The following is a 21,288-nucleotide window of genomic DNA, read 5'->3' on the forward strand; positions in this document are numbered from 1 at the left end:
TCTGCCACATGGTGCTGGACACCGGTGCAGAAATCAGGCTTCAGAGGTGGACTAATCCAGATCCAAGCCACAGCATCTACCACTGATTTATTGTGTGTCCCTGGGCGAAGCCTCTCTCACTCTCGAAACATTAATTTCTTTCTCCATTAGAGCAAGAATAAGATGCTTGCCTAGAAAGGATTAACTTATTGTAGTGAGGATTAACACAAAAATGCCTGATACCTAAGTATTTAAAAATGTTCACTTCTGTTCCTTCCTCACCCTTCAACCATGGCAAAGCATCAAGAAAGATAATGCTAAAGAGGGATCTTCTAGCAAGTATAAGCAGCACTTCCTATTAGGTAAATGGAGATGTATTCCCACAATTGAAACATCATCAAAATCATATGTAATAAATCTATACATCATATTAAATAATTTATAATTGCATTAATGGAACAATTGACATTTACTAGGCATTTACTTACTATGTGTCAGGCATATTACTTCTCTCTGCACACTCTGTGAGCCCAGTACCATTGGGACCAGTTTGACAAGTATGTGACCAGTGCAGCTGCACAGAGTGCATCGTCAGAAGGGTGCTCACAAGTCAGGTTTAATGCTCTGGGGTAGCCCTCTTGAAATTCTTATTCATTGTATCTTCTTTTTTTTTTAAGGTAAAGTAATTTATTACAATTATTTTAATAAATAAAACTTCCATGTCTAGATAAATTTCTTTCTAAGGTGTTGAGAACTCGGAAAAAAATTATAAAATAACCATCAATAAATTTAAAACTATATGAGACACTAGAAAGCAATTTAAATTGGGTTGACCTTGTATAAAGGAAAATAGAGCTTGTTTCCTGATGCTCAATATCGACAGTGAATAGAATTTCCTAGTTAAGCAGGTTTGCTTGTTGTGAACACTTGAAAATAATTAAATGAACAGCATGTTCATTGTATCTTTGTGTTTCAAATGTGAAGTCTGATGGAATAATGGAGCACACACTGGGTATCTGGAGCCTCAGCGCACGTGTGGTCCTGTCTCTTTTCTCCTTCCTACCTCCCCATACCTAAGATGGATTCTTAGCTGTCTGTCCACCCAGCCCCCTGCCAAACTCTACTCCCTGTCATCCCCTGATTCTGTGGGGTCTGGATGCAGGCACAGGAAGAAGATAGGAAGGTGTGCATGCCAAGTTATGGGACAGGGACCTACACCGCTGTGATGGCCTGCCTGTACTACCAGGCCCAAGGAAGAACATTAGATAGTGAATAATAAACAGCATGACAGGTTAAAAAAAATCACAGAAAAGAGGACAAAAGCCTTTTTCCAGCTTTTCTTTTTAACAAGAGGCCTCCCCATTTTCATTTGCATTTGTCCACACAAATCATGCAGCCAGTCCTGAGTACTGTTATTACCATCACTTCAAAAAACTGGACAATGAGGTTCAAAGAGGCTCAGTAATTTGTCCAAGGTGACACAGCTGCCAAGTGGCAGCATTCAGAGAATTATATCTCAGGAGTGAGAGAGAACTTTGAGATCATAAAGAACTTTAGCCCAGGAACCAGGAGACTTACATGCAACTTCTGACCACAACTGGGCAAGCTGCCCATTCCACCTCATTTTTCCTAAGTGAAAGCACTCTGTGTAATCTTTGGCAGTACAGGTCTCGGGATTTAGCTTTGCAACTTACATAGGATGTGACTTTTGAGTTACAAGAAAATCATCATTCACCCCACTTCCCCAGAGAGCTGCCATGAGTATTCAGCAGATGACAATCACTCAACCTAATGATACCTGAAGTCATATAAAGCACTTTCATGCCATTCCCTCCCCCAGACAACACTGAGCAGAAAGGAGTATTATTTTCCTCATCCCATGGACAGGAATGCTAAAGCATCAGAACTGTAAAGTGACTACCCCCAGCTCCTACTGCTTTTCAAGCAAGTTTTGAATAGGTTAACAGGGCTCCCCAGGCACAGTCTCATAATATGAACATCCACAAAAGAAGGGTCACCACTTTGGGCAGTCCTGATGTGGGAAGACAGAATGGACCTCTCAGGACAGGAGCCCCAGATCTGAGGGAATCAGCTCCATCCCTGGTCTTGAGGGTCCCAGGTCTGAAGGAGGAGCCCAGAGAGGCACCCAGGAGCTCCTGAGAGAAAAGAAATACCAGGTCAGCAGCATTCACAGGGTGACTCAGATCCTGGAGGATACTTACCCAACATAGGTGGGGCATGATCTACAGAGCACAGACAAACAGACAGAAGGATTGAGGGACAGGTCACAGCATAAGCATCATCCTCTCCACGCATGACTAGTTCACTGGCCAGTCCTGGGGAAGGTTTCTGTTGTGAGTTATGCCATTAACATAGACCCAGCATGTTTGTGTCTTTCCACAAATGTCAGAATTTATTGAATAACCATAAATTCATAGCTACACCACTTTCAGGAGCGGAAGTTCACTGAATATTAGGGTGATCACCTGATAGACATAAGTCAGGCAATCACAGGTTCTTTTATTCCAATCTTAACTACTAATATTTATAATACTCAAGTCACATAGGGGGATATCTTACAGAAAGGCTAAGAAAGGGTTAAGGCAGCCTCAGAGGTTCAGGAGGCTAAACTAAGGGCAAAGTCTGAGCAGATACAATGCAAAGAATCACTGTAAGTGATCAGATCAAGATTACTTATTCTAAGTGAAGAGCTGTCAAAGTGCAGGAACTTATTCTAGGCCAGGGGTCAGAGGGCAGTTTCAGAGTGTCAGCTTGAGATATCCGTTTGGAGTGAGCTGTGCATGGTCTTCACAGGCGGCAGAAACCAGACTGTGCTGAAGCCCCAGGACAGAGAACTGGAGGTTCGTCGTTATGGCGATTTTCCTGGGCAAGGCTCTTGACAAATGACCAAATGACAGGGTTAGTGTGCCACTGTGTCCCATCTTGGGTGCTCCTCCTTTTATAGGCCTCAAGTGGGGGAAGTTGCTTCATTTGGTACTCAAGTATTTTAATAAGCTCATGGGCCTGTTTTTTCTGATATGAGTTTGATACATCTATGCATCCATGTGTTTCTGATTAATTCAGTAAGTTCACAGGTGATTAATTTTAATACCGCAATGAATTTATCAGTTTGTGCTTTATGGTTGTGCTAGACAGATAGTAGCTGTTTACTCATACAAACAAGATGTAGACTCATTCTACCTCAGCACTTAACCTCAAAATGGAGTAAGCTGGGGGACAGGGTTGTGGCTCACTGGTAAAGTGCTTGCCTAGCATGCGTGAGGCATTGGGTTAGATTCCCCACACCACATAAAAATAAAAATCAAATAAATTAAATTAAATAAAGGTATAAAAAATGGAGTAAGTCAGGGCAAACGACTGCTTTTTAAAATGGAGTAACTCTGGGTTAGGCACAATCCGAAAACTACTGTTCTATACATCATGAAGTAACTCAGAGCAGGGCACAGCCTGCTCTCCATAGCCTCCACCTACAGAGAGGGTGAGATCTGGGTGACCAGAAGTCATTCAGCCTAGTGGTATTTCCTTTGTCCTACCCCATACCCCTGGGTTCCTCAGTCCCCAGTTTCCATGGGAAGAACGAAGCATTTACAACACCGGACCCTTCCTCCTGACAGCCACCTCTCTTGCCTGGGGCTTCAGATGACCACAAGATGTGACTGTGAAATGGTTCCTGAAATCACCTGTCCATTTCCAGTCTTTCAAAGAAGCACAATACAGAGCAGTCCAATAAACTTTCTGAGATGATGGAATTATAAGATCTATATTTCACTTTAAATAAGTCAAATGTACATTTAAATTGTCAAATGTGGCTAATGGCTACTGTACTTGTACAGCACAGCTTTACAAACAGAGACAATAAAAATGGAACAAATGCACCATGATTTTGGGCTTCAAAAGCACTGTCACAATCACCTTCTCCTTGTCTGTCCTGCAAAAGAAGTATTTATCCCCATTTTACAGAGGAGGAAAATGGAGCTCAGGAAAGTTAAATGGCTTCCATATGAACAGAGTTAGTTTAAAATGGGATTTAATCTCAGATCTCTGGATTCCAAAATTCTGCCCATACTTCTATGCAACACTTAACGCAGTTATGCAGTCATGACATATTTATGGGTCATTATTATTAGGTGTATACCTCTGAGCTAAACGCTTAAAGACAAATCAGGCAGACTTTGGGTGGAAATCTCTGGACAAAGGCAGTATAATTGCCACAAAAGGAATAAGGGTATAAAAATTATTTTGTCTTTCAGATAGCTCAAAGCACTTCATTTTAAGGGTCATTGTGCCTCATGACTCTCCAATTTATATTTCAGGTCCCAACTCTGCCCAGAATTCCCAGTAGATATATCAATATCTAATTGACAAGCTTCTCAAGCTTGTCCCATACTCCCCGCCACCCCACCTCACCTCAGTAAATGGAAATGCCCTTCTTCCAGATGTTCCACCTCAAGCTTCTAGAGTCACCCATGGGTCATTTTTTTTATGCCTTTCATCTAATCCACCAGCAAATACTGTTGGCTCTGTCTTGAAAAAGCATCCAGAATGCTCACCATCTCCACTGCTGCCACCCTCACCTATCATCATCATCTCTAACTAGGCTGAAGCAAACTGGTCTCTTGAGTCCCTCACTCTTCCTGATCTTTTTTTCCACACAGTAACTAAAGTGATCTTTTCTTTTAAAACTAAAAAGTCAAAATATGTCTCCTGTCAGTTTAAAGCTCCCAATGGTTTCCCAAAGTCCTTTGGTAAGGTCCTAGGGAGTTTAGGAATAGTCAAAAATGCCTCTCCAACCTCATTTCCTACCACTCTCTTTGCTTTCCAGGTCCAGCCATACCAGGTCTTCCTGCTCACTCTTTCCTACAGCTGTTGCCCAGTTCACTCTCTCCCTTTTTCAGGACTTCTGACCAAAGGTTTCCTCAAGGCAGAGGCATTCCCCATTACTTTATCATGTTTCCATTTTGTTCATAACATTCATCACCTCCTGACATGAATATGTTTGCTGGTTGTTGATCTTCTCCCACTAGAGTGTGGGCTGCTAGGATAAACATAAAATATACAAGCTGTCCAGTTGGATTTGAATTTCAGATAAGCAATGCATCATTTTTCAGTCCCAGATGTTGATTATAGCAAAAAAAAATCCTGTTTATCTGAAATTTAAACTTTACTGGGTGTCCCGTATAATATTACTTGCTAATTCTGGCAACCCTGTTCAGGAAAACAAGGACATTGGTTATTTTGCTCATTGCTGTATCCCCAGCATTAGAATAGCTCTTGAAATGTCGTCCTCAATAAACACTGAATGAATGTGTTCAACCAGATGATTAATCCGAAACACTCCCAAACTTTTAATGAACGGCTTGCGAGTCAGAGGGGTGGATCCTGTAGACTAGGTTAGTCCGGCTGGCTACCGACGGCCTGCACAGCTGACAAACTTTCCAAGCTAGTCTGGCAGCCGGGTGCTCAGCCTATTCCGCCACCACTCCTCGGCAAACAAAACTCCACCCCGCCTCAAAGGAGCTGCGGATCTCCAGCGGCCCTCCTGGGGGCGGGGCCTCCCTAACCTGCAGGCCCGACCCAACCCTCGCCTAGAGCCTGCACCCCTCTAAAGCCCCGCCTCCCTGCCACCATTCGCACCCACTTGCGTGACGTCACCCAGCGGGCAACCAATGGGGGCCCTGCTTACTGGCAGGCGGTGCCGGGGCCACTGCCAAAGGGGAAGTGAGCTGAGGCTGGAGCGATGGCCCGGGTTTGGTGCCCGCGGCCGCCGCCGCCGTCGCCACCAGCGCGTCGGGAGCAGCCGCGGCCGGAGCCGGAACGGGGGCCGAAGTCGCGGCTGGAGTGGGAGCGGCGTGTGTGAGTAGCTGAAGCCGTCCGTGTCGCAACACCTCAAACTCAGCCGGAGCGCTTCAGGTGGGGGGAGCGACGGTCGCCCCCTGAGTACCGCCCCCCGCCCCCCGGCCCAGACAGCAGGGCTGGGGTCTCCCAGGCACCGGACTAGCTGCTGTCGCGCCAGGCCCTCCGACCCGGACTCCCTTCAAACTCAGGACGGAGGCCAGAGAACGGTGATCATCCCAAACCCCCTCCGCCTTCCCGGCCGGAGCTTTTTCTCGTCGCCCGGGCAGAGTTCCGGGTTGTAGTGCGGCGGAGCAAACCCCCTCCTGCCGCCACCTCTCCAACCAGCGAGTTCCCACTGTCTTGCTCTGCATCGCCTCTTCTCCACCCTTTTCAAGAACAAGTCCTGTCCCAGACGTTCAAAGTATCTATTCTGGGTGTCCTTCCCCATCTCTTGGAGCACTCTTAGAAATATTGCCTATTTACCAGAGCTGAGAATCTCTCATTCTTGACGTAGCTTTTCTCCCCTTTGGGAGATAAAGGTTGCCCCCTTTCCACTCTCTTACCCGACAGACACTTCATGACCCGGGCTTTAGCCATTTGGATCATCAGCGCCTCGGCCATCTCTATGTGACTTCCCCACCCGTTTGAGTTCCAGTGTCCTCTGGGCTCCATTCTCCAGCCCCCAGCGGATCTGGTCAGTCCCGCCCCTGGGTGGGAGTGACCAGGGGGCTCTGGCCCAGGATTTCCCACCCTGGAAGGTAGTAGCTCCAAAGCAACAAGAGAACTGGGTGTTGGGTACGAACCTGGCAGCTCAGGAGTGGGTGCTCCACCCACCCCACACAAGAAGATGAAAAAGCGCAGAGAGCTTAATGCATTGATCGGTTTGTCTGGGGACAGCCGGAGAAAGAAGCCCAAGAAAGGCTCAAGCAGCCACCGTCTGCTTCGCACTGAGCCTCCTGACTCAGACTCTGATTCCAGCTCAGAGGAGGAAGAGGAATTCGGTGTTGGAAATCGCTCTCGCTTTGTCAAGTGAGTAAATGTAGTGATCAGGGCTGGGAGGGTGAGAGCCATCTCCTTGCACTACCAATGGGACAAATCAGTGGGAAGAAGAAGGAAGTTTATAAGAAGAAAAAAGGTAAACCTTAGAAGGCAAAGAGGGAGAAAAGATGTTCAGATCCTGAATAAAGGATAAGTTGGAGGTCAGTCTTTAGGTATTGAAAGAAGAGCCCCACCTGTAGGGTGAAGGTTGTGGATGTGGGGAATGTGCCAGGATCCCTGGGAGATTTAAAGAGGCTAAGAATAGAGGGGCAGAGAAACTTTTGGGATTAGGCCTTTAAAAAAGAATGTAGGAGAGTCCAGACTATCTTCAAACTGCTAATTATTTTTTGTACTCATATATGAGTCTAAATCTTGGTGGGAGAATATGGTGAGGGATGTATTATAGAAAATATGAGACTTAAGAGAAGATGGAGGGTGAAGGACAAAAAGGCAACTTTTCCCCAAACTATTTTTAGTTGGCGCAGTCATTGAACAAGTAGTGAGCTTTGAGCATGTTGGAAATTGGAGCTGAACCTGGTAAAGGGACCCTGTTAGAAGACACACTAAAAGAAAAGCGAATTTTTCTGAGGATTTGAAAGCAAGAGCTAGGCAGAAAGTTGGAGTGCCAGAAGAGATTGGGTCCTTTGTGTTTTTATTTAGAATGTCTACCCTTTTTTGTTGTTGTTGTTTTGTTAAAGAAGAGTATGGTTTCTAGTGACTTTTTCAGATTAGGTACTTAAACTTGTGTTTGGGGTATGAAGGTTTAATGATGGGTTAATTCTAGAATAGTTACCCTACTGGGTTAGTTTAGACCTTGAGGTCTGGATGAGTTTGGTATGAAATCTAGCTTGTTTGTTTCCTTCCTTCTGAGCCAATAAACTAGAGTGCACCAGGTGTCCACTTAACCCTACAGATCCTATTTCTTTCATTCCATTTGCAGTAAAACTTGTTCAAAAGTTTGTGAAGTTTCTATACACTGAAACAAGGTCCCCTGGAGTGAGCGAACTTATATTTGAAAGTAAAAAATAGGTACATTACAGTGCGGTGATAGTTGAAGAGAACCACTGGTTTTATACTTTTCTAATTAAGCTTTTCTCCAAAGACCTCTTGCCTGAATTGATGTTGATGGCATTATTCTTATGATAGGGGAGACTACTTAAGATGCTGCAAGATCTGTTATCCTCTCTGTGCTTTTGTCATCCTCGCGGCCTGTGTCGTGGCCTGTGTTGGCTTGGTGTGGATGCAAGTTGCTCTGAAGGAGGATCTGGATATTCTCAAGGAAAGATTTAGAACAAGTAAGTGGTCACCCTTTTCCGAGTATAATCTGAAACTCTTTTCCAGGTTCAAGGACAAATTGGACCATGCTGAGTTTTGCCCATTCTGATAAAGCAATTGTACATTCTTTTCAGCATTTTTATACTCTTTTCCAGCTGTCAACTTGAATGTTACAACAGTTGTTTTTTGGTTTTGGAGATAGGTACTGGAAATTGAACCCAGGGACTCTTTACCACTGAGCTACATTCCCCATCCTTTTTTATTTTTTATTTTGAAATGGGGTCTTGTTAAGTTGCTAAGACTAGCCTCAAATTTATAATTCTCCTGTCTTAATCTCCCAGTTTGTTGGGATTATAGGGGAGTGCCACTGCTCCTGACCAATTATCTCTTTTTAAACTGATAAACAAAAGACAGTGCTTATCCACCAGTATTTTAGATGCTACTTGTCCACCAGGACATTGCAGTTGACTCTTAGAGTACAGAAAGGAAGAGCAGCCTTGAGCCTTGGTTAACCTCCATGTATGACCTGGACACCACTAAGTGAAGTGGCGATAGAAGGCTCATTCCTTCTATCTTACAGGAACAGTTGAGAAGGAGGGTAGGTGTGTCTATCAAATTATTTTCTCTTATGAAAAAACATGTAGAAACATAGGAATAAGCAACTACAATAACCAACATTTATGGAATGCCTACTATATGCCATGTCACAAATAAATCATTTTATTATTTTTATGCTCTTAAAATCAAAGAGGCTTAGAAAGATTAAGTAACTTGTTCAGTGATTACGTGTGGCAGACCTGACATTTGTACCAGGTCCTCTTGCCCCTTGCTGCCCAGGTTCATGTGTATAACCACTAGTATATTGAATCACTGTTGCCAATGCTTGTGTAAGTCTATACACATTTCGCCAAATAACCATAGATTTCTTTGATATTAACTTGGGCCAGTAATCTAAGAGAAGTTTAGTAGAAATACCAGATGAGCTGGTTTTCTGCATATTTATCAGCTTTCAAGCATAGAGCAAAAAAAAAACCCAGATTTCCCTCTTATCCTTATCAATGCTTGTTTGCTTGTTTGTGGCATTATGTGTTTTAAGGAAGACTTTTTTTAAAGATATAATTTTAAAATTTTAGGAAACCCCTGATTCTTTGAATTAAATTATATATTCATGAAGAGCTTTCAATAACCGAAAGAGTACCTACCTTGAACAATATACAGCTGGGAGAAGTATCTGTCTCATGAAAGAGTGTCAAGGTTAAAGAGACTTTTCAAGATACAAAGCACTATATATTCTAATTGTGAAGTTGTATTTTACACATTCAAATTATTTTTTCTGACAGATTTGTTTGCATGGTAGCTTCCACCACATTTAACCTAAATATCTGGTTGGCAACACTGAAATTTTTGGTTCTAGATTTCATGGGTTAATTTTCTAAACTAAGGAATTAGTTTCAACTTAATCACAAATACATAACCTTGATAGCATTATCACACGGGGAAACTGATCACAGTCTTTCTCAAGGTCACGAAGAAAGCTGGCTTCAGAACTGGAATTAGAGTTCTTACTCCTATTTTAAGCCTGGGAGATCACAACGTTTGACCTTTTCTTCACCCCAGCTTCTTCTTGCTGCCTGCAGTTTTCAGGTTCTGAACCTGACCTAAGGATAGCTAACCTTTAGTGTGATAGTCATGTCTCTAGTGATATTGCTTTGGGGAAAAAAATTATGAAATGCTCACTTTGGTTTTCTTCAGATTCAGGGATTGCATTGGGTAAACCATAATTTTCTGCCAGAATCATCCTGACTTGTATGATTTATCAGCTGGTTAAATAATATAAGAAAGAATGAGAGTCAAGCTCTGTTTTTTCTCTGGCTTACTGGTTGTCCTTGCAGTATTGCAGAGTGTTTCTAAGGCCAGTGTATTCTTCATATGTAAGTAGTAATTATAAATTGAAAACAAGGTTCTCAGAAACAGTGTTTAACCCTAAGTAACCACTGACCACTCCTGTCTGTACAATCATCTCTCCATAATTAGTTGGACATCATAGGCTTGTGCCACAGCTTGTTTTGATCACACATAGCAATTATATATTTATACATTTCAACACATTACTCAGTGCTGCCCTCTAGGGATTCCTTTCTCTAAATGCTCTATGTCTCTGTTTATAAGATACCCAGGTAATTTGTACCTTAGCTGAGCTTTTCAAGGAATTTCTTAGTTTGGAGAATGTAGGACATGTGGTAGGCATGACAGTAAATTAGTTAACAAATATTTAGTGAGCACTTGTTAATACCAATCTCTGGAAAGAGTGTATTTAGGAGCTGCCAAGGATTGTGCCCTGGACCATGGAGCTGGCTTTCTCACACTGAGCAACATTCCCCTGGGATCCTGACTACATTTGTCAGCCAGCTAAATGAAGTAGGTTTGGATTTAGCAATCCACCTCTTTTGATGTCTTTGATTTGCTACAACAGAAATGCCATTACCTCAATATCTGAAAGCAGGACTTCTGAAAGATGATAGAGAAGAGATGGAGCCTGGGGCATTCAGTCCATAGGCTAGACTATTGTGGACTGCTTGCCCAAGAGTTTTTTTGTGAAAACCAATTATCTTGACTAAATGGGGTCAATCTTATGAAGCTTAAATAATCTTTCTTTGAATTATGCTTCTGCTTTAAATATGTTTCAATAAGTTAACTTACTTTTTAGTTTTCAAGGACATGGTGGAATTCACTGACTCAAATAAGACCACCATCTTATCAAGGTTTAATACTTTTTTGAGAAATTCAGAGCCCCTCTTTCTTTATTTCAGTAAATTTTCCAAGGAGCTTGTGAGGCTAAAATATCTGAAATAGCAAAACAGATAGGCTTGGCATTTTCCTTTGTGATCAAGGAATAACTTGATCCTTGAGTTTAAAGTACTAGCTGGCCTTAAAACTCTTGGCTCAGTGTCCTTTTTCCAGAAGCAGGTACTTTGAAAGATCTCCACAGTTATTCTAAGAAAAATTCTGTTCCAAGTTATCCTCCTTTGTCACTAAAGTGTTAAACATTAGGAAAAGAATTTGGAAGAGAAGGATGGTATTAATATATCAGTCATCTCCTTTTCTGGCTATGCAGGCAAATAGTGAATTGATATTTAATATATAGAACTTAAAAATATCTTGTGCTAATGAGGGTATTAGGATGTGTGTGAGACCTCTGGAGTATACTCAAAAGAGTACTGACCCTCAGAAAAGAAAATTTGAATCCTGGCTCTAAAATTTAAACAAGTCACTTATTCCTTTTGAGCCTTCATTTTCTCATAAAAATGTATTTGTACCCCCAAGCACTTTGGGCATTCCTCTAACGTTGGTCACACTATATAGTAATCAATGCCTCACTTTTCCTCTAGACTAAGAATTTAGGGTCTTCTATATACAGTGGTGCCAAATGCAAGACTGGCACATGGTAGAGGTTCAATAATAATTTGTTTAATAATGGTTACATAAATTTTATTGCAAGTTATAAAGACATTGTATAAATAAATATTGCTATTAGCATATGTTCTGCTCCTAAGGTACAGTGCATAAATTTCCATCTCCTAATCTTTTTTTTTTTTTTTTTTTTTTTTTGGTGGTGGTGCTGGGGATTGAACCCAGGGCCTTGTGAATGCGAGGCAAGCACTCTGCCAACTGAGCTGTATCCCCAACCCCCATCTCCTAATCTTATATATTAAAAAATCAACTAGGTAATTCTTTTGAGAATTAACATATTAAATTTTAAACAAGTTGCTTTCCATATTGAAAGAACATGAATTAGTAATTGTAAGTTATATGCTACACTTCCTCCCATTTATGTAATAAAAGTATGTCTGCTTAGCTTGTATCTCCTAAAAAGCCTAAATTATATAATGATTACAATCCCCTTTTAATTCATACAGTCCTCAAGATATAGTATTTTCAGGACTTACCATTTTTATGTATTCATTAGTTAATAATTGTAACCTAGGTTATTGTGTTTGTCTTATTTTTCTCTTCCACTTCTAATTCCTACTTAATGCATACTGACTTCAGAAAAGAAAGAAAACTTTCCTTCTTTGGGATTTTCAACCACCTGAATATGAACATTCATGGATGGGTTTTCTTTACAATCTTACTGAAAATGTGTAAGAAATTCAGTAACATGCTTTGAGCTTCTTTAGTTTAGACTAAATGGGAAAATATTTTTATTATATGAGATGGGTATATTCCTGCAACCCATGTGTAAATCAAATGCCACATTAAAGTACTTAAGGAAGTCTATTACTTGAAATGAAATCCTTCAGCAAATATTTTTGAAAGATAAATAAAAATATCTAATTTCATTTTTCTAAATTTTCATATATTGGGCATGTATGAAATACCACCTCAGTTTTAGGGGGGAAGTTTTTGTTGCTAAGCATTTTGAGGAGCTTTCTTTCTTGAAATTTTCTTTGTTAGATTGAAGAGGTAGACACAGTGGAGTGCCTGAAATGTACCAGGTATAATTTTTTTTAAGAGTTGACTCTTTTTTCCTTTTAATGCCTTTATTTCTATTTATTTTTATATGGTGCTGAGGATCAAACCCAATGCCTCACATATGCTAGGCAAGCACTCTACACTGAGCCACAACCCAGCCTGTGCCAGGTATATTCTACGCAGATATGAATATGACCCAATCTTGGAGTTTACATTTTAGTAAATTGTTTTTTATTGGTCCTTTGTATCAGTTTTTGGTTTAAAAGAAAGTAAGTAATAACTAATCATGCGGTCTATGACCTAAAAAAAAAAAAAAAAAAGTAGGTTTTATTCTGAAGGACCAGCCATTATCAATATTTTATTTTCCGTTAGAAGGAAAAATGCTTTTTAAAGAAGAGAAAGCACTCTCTCAGGACTCTGCCTTCATGCTGGTAAATCTCTCAACCATTCAGGAGATATTGTTTCCTAAAGAAAAAGCCAAATATCACCCTGTACTTCACCTAGCATGATCCTTTATCTTCTACTTCATCTGGAGCTTTTGGGTTGATATCGGATTTTAGAAAACACTTTGCTATTTACGAAAAATATTAAAAACCTCAGTCCTCATAACAGTTTCGAAAAGTGATAAAACCCCTTGCATTTAAAACTATAACTTGTATGATGTCACTTGAGCATTAATGGAGCAAGCTTTATAAATCTTCATTGATTAATTGAAAAACTCCTTATTTGAGCTGGTCAGTACTAAGCATTTATGTATCTCTTCTTGTGTGCTTGGCCAACTGTGTTAAAAACTTTATATCTATTCTCTTACTTAATTCTAACAATCCTGGGAAGTACATCTTATCACTGTATTACAAATGAGGAAACTGAGTTCAAAGAATATGAATAATTTGCTCAAAATCAAAATGTTACAGAGTTTCATATCTAACTCCTTTCCATGAATTTTTTATTTTTTAGCTACCTGACTTAAAAAAACTGCAATGCCAGTAGTAAAATAGCTCTAGTTGGTCTAGTTGAAATGAGGGCTTAGTGTTAAATATATGCATTTAGTATATAAAATAACAGTGGAGTTGGTAATATGAATTTGATCATTATCATCCCAGAGTTAACTTTTATTAATTTATCTTCTTTCCAACTGTGTGATTATTTTTTCATCTTGGAATCATGAGGGAAGCTTATTTCTATTTATGATTTTTTTTTTTCCTTTTAGTGGAATCTAATCAGAAAAGCTCATTCCAGGAAATACCCAAACTTAATGAAGAACTACTCAGTGAACAGAAACAACTTGAGAAGATTGAGTCTGGAGAGCTGGGCTTGAATGATGTCTGGCTCAACATCACAGAAATGAATAAGCAGGTAGCAGTGATTTTATTTCTGTATTAGCTATGAGGGTAGTGAATTTGCTTCAGGTTGCTAATTTTTTAAATTGAGGTTTTTGCATACTATGATCCCAATACATTTAAAATATGTATTAGTTATGCATTTGCCAAATATTTAAAATTTTAACCCTTCTTTAAATGAACAAAGTTCCTCCAAGTTAGAGCAGTGTAGAGGGAGTTGGAAATTGTTGAGTTGGTGTTTCCTATGAGGCAGTATAGGTATCATAAAAAAGGAGTGTCATCCAACCCCCAAGAAAAATGGATAACCTGTTTTTTTTATTAGATTGTGAGAGCTTTGTTTTATTTAATAGAGTTAATAAACTTACAGTTGCAGCCTTGGGATGTAGCGCTGTATACTATGCTAAACCAAATCTGGAAATCATACCTAGTGGTGGTTATTCTAGAGTAGCTTAGGAGCAGGTGGTAAAGTAAGCTAAATACTTTGGCCAGGCAAAGAAGCCTAGAATATAAACTTTTCCAGTCCCTAAGTTGGCTAGAGTTCAGTAGGCCTTAATTCCTAAAGAGTGAATGTGACAGGGCTGGGGTTGTGGCTCAGCGGTACAGCACTTACCTAGCGCGTGTGAGGCCCTGGGTTTGATCCTCAGCACCACATAAATAAATTAATTAATTAAATAAAGAATGTTGACTATGCATCTCATATATATAAGGAGCTATTGTTGTCATTGGGTCTTGTAGCCTGTGTCTGCAGTTTATTCAGTTTATTTGGGAAAGATGTCATCATTGAAAAGAAAACTCAAGTAACAAATGAATTAAAATAAAAATGAGCAGTTTGGCTAGAGAATACATCAGGTGAAAGCAGACTACACTGAAACTCTGAGAGATAATTAGCATCTCTCCTGAGGCAATCAAATTCCAGTATTTCCCATCTCCTTATAAATCATGGAGTTAACTATTCTGAGATAAAGATGAGATTGTTTAGCATGAATAGGCAAAATGCCTAAAAATAGGTGTGTCATGTTTGTGGAACTAAGAGGATATTCTTTTCTTGAGAGGGGAGTCACAAAGTTCAGAATGAGCCAAACAGTGGGAGTTTGCTGTGGGAGAGAGCACTGTGCTAGAGGAAGTACTTGTGATTATTTCTGAAGCTACACCTTTCAACAGTTGTTCGTGAGCTGAGTAGTTCAGTACTTAGGACCAAAGATCAATGACCTGGGCACCACATGGCTTCCAAACTTTTGCCTGGAACCCACAGTAAGGAATGTTTTATATATAATGACTCAGTAATCACATTCAGACATATGTGTTGTAGTTTGAATGTGTCCCCCAGTAGTTCATGCATTGAAATTTAATCCCCAGATTAATGTTAATGGTATATTAATTGAAACTTAATCTGCCAATGCTAATGGTATATAGAGGTAGACTTTTTTGGAGGTAATTAGAATTAAATGAGGTCATAAAAAATAGGACCTCCAATGATGGTATAATAAGAATGATGGCACACTGTTCTGTCTCATCACGTTCATTTGATGTCCTCCATTATATTACCATGCAGCAAGAATGCCCTCCCAGATGCTGGTGCCATGCTCTTGGGCTTTCCAGCCTCCAGAACCATGAGCTAAATATAAATAAACCCCTATTCTTTATAAATTACCCAGTCTCTTGTGTTCAGTTATAGCAACAGAAAATGGTCTAAAATGCTATATGTAACTGAGATAAGTTTCTGAAAACAGTGACACACCCTAAATATGTATGATGCCTTATGGCTTGTTATTTCCTATTCAATTCTATTTTGGAGTTTTTAAAAATTATTTATGAAATAATTGATAGGCTATAGTACCTAGTACTGACTAGTTGCCATTTATGCTTGGACTCCGTAAAAAAATAGGGACAAGCAGGTATTCACTCCTTTCATGCAAAAAGAATAGGATAAACTGTGGCCTTGCTTACATTCACACAGAAAATGAGCAATTTGGGCAGAGATTATATCAGGTGAAAGTAGACTACACTGAAATTCTTTGAGATAATTAGTCTCTTCTGAGGCAATCTGAGGATTCCAGTAGCTAGTCATGGAGTTAACTATTCTGAGATGAGGATGAGATTGTTTAACAAGAAGAGGCGACATCAGCTATTTCCCATCTCCTTATAAATGGCATTGTATGAAGAATCAAAGGGAAATTGGTTCTTAGTATGTATGAGAAGACAGATTTTTTTTCACATGTTTGGGATATATTTTGATTTCCAAATTCTCTTTAACCAGAAATCTGGACACAAAAGAATCACTTTTATTCCTGGCCTGGCCATTATTTTTAATGCAAAAAGTATCTGGGAAGAGGGCTGGGGCTGTTGTTCAGTGATAAAGTGCCCACCTCCCACGTGTGAGGCACTGGGTTCAATCCTCAGCACAACATAAAAATAAATAAAGATATTAAAAAAAAAAAAAAGTACCTGGGAAGACAGGTATATTGAGAAGTTTACTTCAGTCCTTGGGTTTTATATATGAAACTGGGAAGATTGAATTGCAACCTTTTCCATTTTAGCTTCAATACACCTTCAGAGATGCTGGGAGTGACTAATGAAGTCAGCCTAACACAGCAATTCTTTACTGGCCTGGGCCCAAACAGTGAATGGATGGTGGTGAAGCAGAGTTTCATGTTGTTTCCAAAGGGAGTGCAGCACTCTTGAGTGTTTTTCTAATGGCATTTGTCCTAAACCAAAATAGGTATAAAAATAAAATTAATATTTAACTATGTTTCTATATCTAAAGGTAACTGTCCATTAAGATGCTTTTAGTGGCATTTTTAAAAGTAATTCAAAGTGACTTAAACAACAAGAAAATGTATTTCATCACTTAACAAAGCACTGTCCTTACCACAATGTAAGTTGAAGTTAATGCAGTTTTTAAAACAAAAGCTATCAGTTTGGAAAGCATAAAATCGTATTTTCCCTTGAAAAGTCTTTAAACTAGTAGTTGAAATGTATTCATAAAAACCTCTAAATTTTTATCTATTTCTTCTTGACCATTATAGGGAATCTTCTCCCTTTTCTTTGAAGATTATTAATGCCACAAATGTTTACTAAGCTGCTTTTATGAAACTAAGTCTTGGATTCTGTTTTAGTCCATTCAGGTTACTATAGCAAAATACCTTAAACTAGATAACTTACAAACAACAGCAATTTATTGTTCACAGTTCTAGAGGCTTGGATGTACAGAGTCAAGGCACTAGCAGGCTTGATGTCTAGTGAACATTCATTTCTCTGTTTCATACATCCTGCCTTCTTACTATGTCTTCCCATGTCAGAAGGGGCAAACAAGCTACCTTGGATCTTCTGTGAAGACACTAATTTCATTCATGAGAGTGGAGCCCATATCATGTCTCAGAGGCTCCACCAATTAATGCCACCACATTAGGGATTAAGTATCACCATATAAGTTTTAGGGTGACACAAAATTCATAGCATAATAGATTTAAAACCAAAAAGATATAATTTCTTTCCTTAAGGGTCTTACCAAAAAAATGGAAGTTTTTTTTTTGTTTTTTTTTTTTTGTTGTTGTTGTTTTTTTGGTACCGGGGATTGAACTCAGGGGTACTCAAGCACTGAGCCACATCCCCAGCTTTATTTATTTATTTATTTATTTTTAATTAGAGACAGGGTCTCACTAAGTTACTTAGCACCTCGCTGTTGCTGAGGCTTTGAACTCACGAATCTCCTGTCTGAGCCTCCAGAGCCGCTGGGATTACAGGCATGCATGACTGCGCCCAACTGAGGTTTTTTTTTTTTTTAAGGTATAAATAGTTGTAAACAGCCTAATAAACAATAAGAAACAGGTTCAAATGACTACTGTGATTACATATTTAAGTATATATTCAACCAAGGCTGGGGTCAGTTGAGATTTCCCAAAGATGTTGAGCTGAGTCCTGAAGGACAAATAGGAGTTGGCCAGGTAAATTTTTGAGAAAGAGAAGAGGGTACTTAGCTTAAAGCATTAGTATAACCTGTCCTCCTAATTTGTAAATTCCATATTTGCAAATTCACATGCTCAGTAAAATTTATTTGTAACTCCAAAGTCTATATTTGGGAGGCTTTTGTAGTCATTCACTCACTTGTTCACAGAAGTAAAAATTTGAGTCACTCAGTACACATTTACAGCTGAGGTTGAACAATGCAACACACTGCTTTCTTGTTTCAGGTCTTATACTATAAACAAGTGTCTTTTTTATAGTATATTTAATGCCACATTTTTCCTATGTTTATACTTTTTGTTGGTGATTTTACTGTTTCAATGTCGCCAAGGCCTAGAGATAAAGTGCTATGGTGTTCTTAAATGCAAGGAGACTGTGGTATGCCTTATGAAGTAAATATATATATATACTTGCTTCCTTCAAGCATGACTTGAAGTAGTGCTGTTAGTGAGTGAACAATATGCATTAAATAATATTTTTAAACAAAAACATGCATAAAACAAAATTATGTATTATATTGATCAGTTGACAAAAATGTGATTGAAAAAAAGGTCTGGTAGGAACGTAACCCTGCATTTCCCCTAGGAACAGCAGTTTAGTATTCACTAGTTCAATATTTGCTGCAACTTTTCTAGAAGATAACTACCACTACCAATGAAAATGAACTTTATGTGCAAGAGAATAGATGAATAGAAACACAATGTGTTTAGGGAATTTTAGTCATTCATTATAGCTCTAACATAATAGAAAGAGTCCAGAGATCAAATCCCTCAACAAGAACCATTAACAAAAAGAACCTTGAGTGCCCTTCTGTAGTACTCCCTATATCTTTAAGCACTTGGTCCAAATAACGTATGTGATGGTTATTTGCATGTGTATCTAATTGCACTAGAAGGTTATATAATGTATTCTGAACCTTAAGCATGATGATGAAAGTGATGGTGATGATAGTGGTGGTAGGTTACCAAGTAATGATAATTGCTATTATTGAGTATTCTCTTTGTGTAGGCCACTATTAGATGCACTGCATCTGTGATCGTCTTTGTTTATATAGCCCTATAAAGTAGAAAATGGTATCTCCATTTTATTGGTAAGAAAATTAAGGGTCAAAGAGGTTAAGTAGTTTGCAGAAGGTCACACAGCTGTATAGCAGTGCTAAAATCAAAATACATCTTGAGAGCCTCTTTCCCATTTCCCATTCTGCCTCCCATCCTTATGTCCCTTTCAGGATTCAATAGGTGCTTGGTAGATAAAGTTGAAAGGATAAGATGCTGATGGAAGGTTCCTATTCATCCTCATTTACTCTTGATGAGTGTCTGTTTTAGTAACTTTTTTCCTTACTGTTTAAAGAACACTTAATTTCAACCTCAAAGCAAAAAAATAAAAAGAGCACCATTTTTTACTTTATAGTATAAAGTGATCTATTAAGCAGATGATCTACAGTGGCTATTTTTAATTTTGCTAATGAAAAGTCATGTAATATGCATAAAAGTCATGACTCATCTTTTGGCTGAAATATGAATTTTTTCTTAATGGTTTCTATTTAATAAAACTTTAGATTCTTCAGATTGCAAAATATGACTTAGTGATAAGTTCTGTGATGCTTAAATCAAATCTGACATTCCAGAATGCACGTTTTAGAAGGCAGGGCAGTTTCAGAGATAGTAACGAGAGGGTGCCCCTCATCTCTCCTTTCCAGATACACACATAGCTTTGCTATAGTTTTCTCGAGATTTTTGCATTAGTCCCCCAAAGAGAGGAGGGCTGTAAGATGGAATTCAACCTTGTAATTTATAGGACTATAGCTTACTCTTAGAGACTGACCATGTGTGATCCAGGTCTTTTTTTTTTTTTTTTTTTTTTTAATGTTTTTAGTGGTAGATGGACACAGTACCTTATTTATTTCTATGTGGTGCTGAGGATCAAACCCAGTGCCTCACACATGCCAGGCAAGTGCTCTGCCACTGAGCCACAACCCCATCCCGATCCAGGTCTTTTAAGTTTGTTAGGTAACTGCCAAGTTGATGGTCAGCTCTTCAGAGCATACTCTTCAGTGGTGCAACTGAAACCCTAGGCCTAGAGTGTTTGTGGTATGAGGAGAGGGGAAACAGTACCTCACCTAATTCTACCTACATTGGCTTCTAGCTACTTCTCTGGTTTTGGGTAAAATGACACCTGCTAAATAACCACACTGGCCTTTTGTGAAGCGAAACCATTCCTGAGCTACTTCTGACTAGTTCTGCCATAACCTCAGGATGTCGTGGAATCTGGGACAATAGTTTCTACCTAGATCACTCTACCCAGAGAAGTTTGTTGTCCCTTTAGAAGGCCAGCTGTCATGGGAAGGAATTTGTTCCTTCTGGTGGCCAAAAGGTAATCACATAATTAATAGGGCATTTGAAGTAACTATGTTCTTACACATCAAATTGGTTTTGAGCCAACTGTATATATACTGTGGGGCACTGAGTAAAACATACTTGGTGAGTGAATTCCTTCCTCCTCTTTATGATTGGATGATCTTAGAAGGTCCAGTATAGGGCATGGAAGGAAGGGGCGGCTGAGGAGAACCATCAAACCCCTTCCAAAGTTATGTGGTAACTTTTTCATATATGTGTATTTTTTTCTCATCTCTTGTCTTTTTAAAAATTTCATAAATAATATATGAATATAGTCTTAAGTAAGATTTAAATAATAAAATACATTTTATTGTTATTATTATTTAATAATTTTATTATTTGTTATTTAGTCCCCATCTGTTTGTACCCTGATCTGTCAAACACACACACACACACATTTGTGTTTCTTTCCCCTGTAGTTGTCTATTATCAATAATATGAGCTGCATCTTTCCATTTGTCTTCCTATGTATTTAGAAAACCATTTCAGCTTTTAGTAAGAATTTGCTAATGGATTAGCATGTATGTGTGGAATAAGTGGTATCCTTTAATATGTGTTGTTCTACAACTTATAGAACATGTTTCTTCATTCTTAGTGATAGATATTTAGATGGTTTCTAGTGCTTTGCTATTACACATAAGGAAGACCTTAATATCTTTGTGCATATATCTTTGTATACATGAGCAATAATATTCAGGGTAGCTTTCTAGAAATGAAATTGCTGAATAAAAGACAAATACATTTCAAATTTTGAAGGTTGTTCCTAGATAACCTTCTAACACAGCTTTTCCAATTTATAATCCTGTGAACAATGCTTGAGAATGCCTTTTTCCTTATGTCTTTTTCAAATCTTAATATTATTCATATACTCTTAAAGGCCTGAGTGAAAACCTTCTTAATGCAATTGCTACTCTATTTAGAATTTTATAGCTTGCTGAGAATCTACCTTTGTGGGCTAAGGTTTCTCA

The 21,288-nt window shown here is 39.0% G+C and overlaps 1 protein-coding gene across 3 annotated transcripts in view; it reads left to right on the forward strand.

Moving 5' to 3' along the window:
- The first annotated feature begins 5,686 nt into the window (after positions 1-5,686).
- The window catches only part of Efcab14 (EF-hand calcium binding domain 14), a 36,049-nt gene continuing 20,447 nt past the window's right edge, over positions 5,687-21,288 (forward strand). For 2 of the 3 annotated variants that reach the window (XM_015485036.2, XM_015485038.2), the window contains exons 1-3: positions 5,689-6,864; positions 8,020-8,168; positions 13,832-13,977. In XM_015485036.2, coding sequence (XP_015340522.1) covers positions 6,683-6,864; positions 8,020-8,168; positions 13,832-13,977 — 477 coding nt within the window. In that variant the 5' untranslated portion in view covers positions 5,689-6,682. Of the gene's footprint in view, positions 6,865-8,019; positions 8,169-13,831; positions 13,978-21,288 lie in introns of all 3 variants that reach the window. The other variant, XM_015485037.2, reaches the window with a different exon arrangement.

The sequence above is a fragment of the Marmota marmota genome, unplaced genomic scaffold (genome assembly GCF_001458135.2).
Source record: "Marmota marmota marmota unplaced genomic scaffold, marMar, whole genome shotgun sequence".
NCBI lineage: Eukaryota > Metazoa > Chordata > Mammalia > Rodentia > Sciuridae > Marmota > Marmota marmota.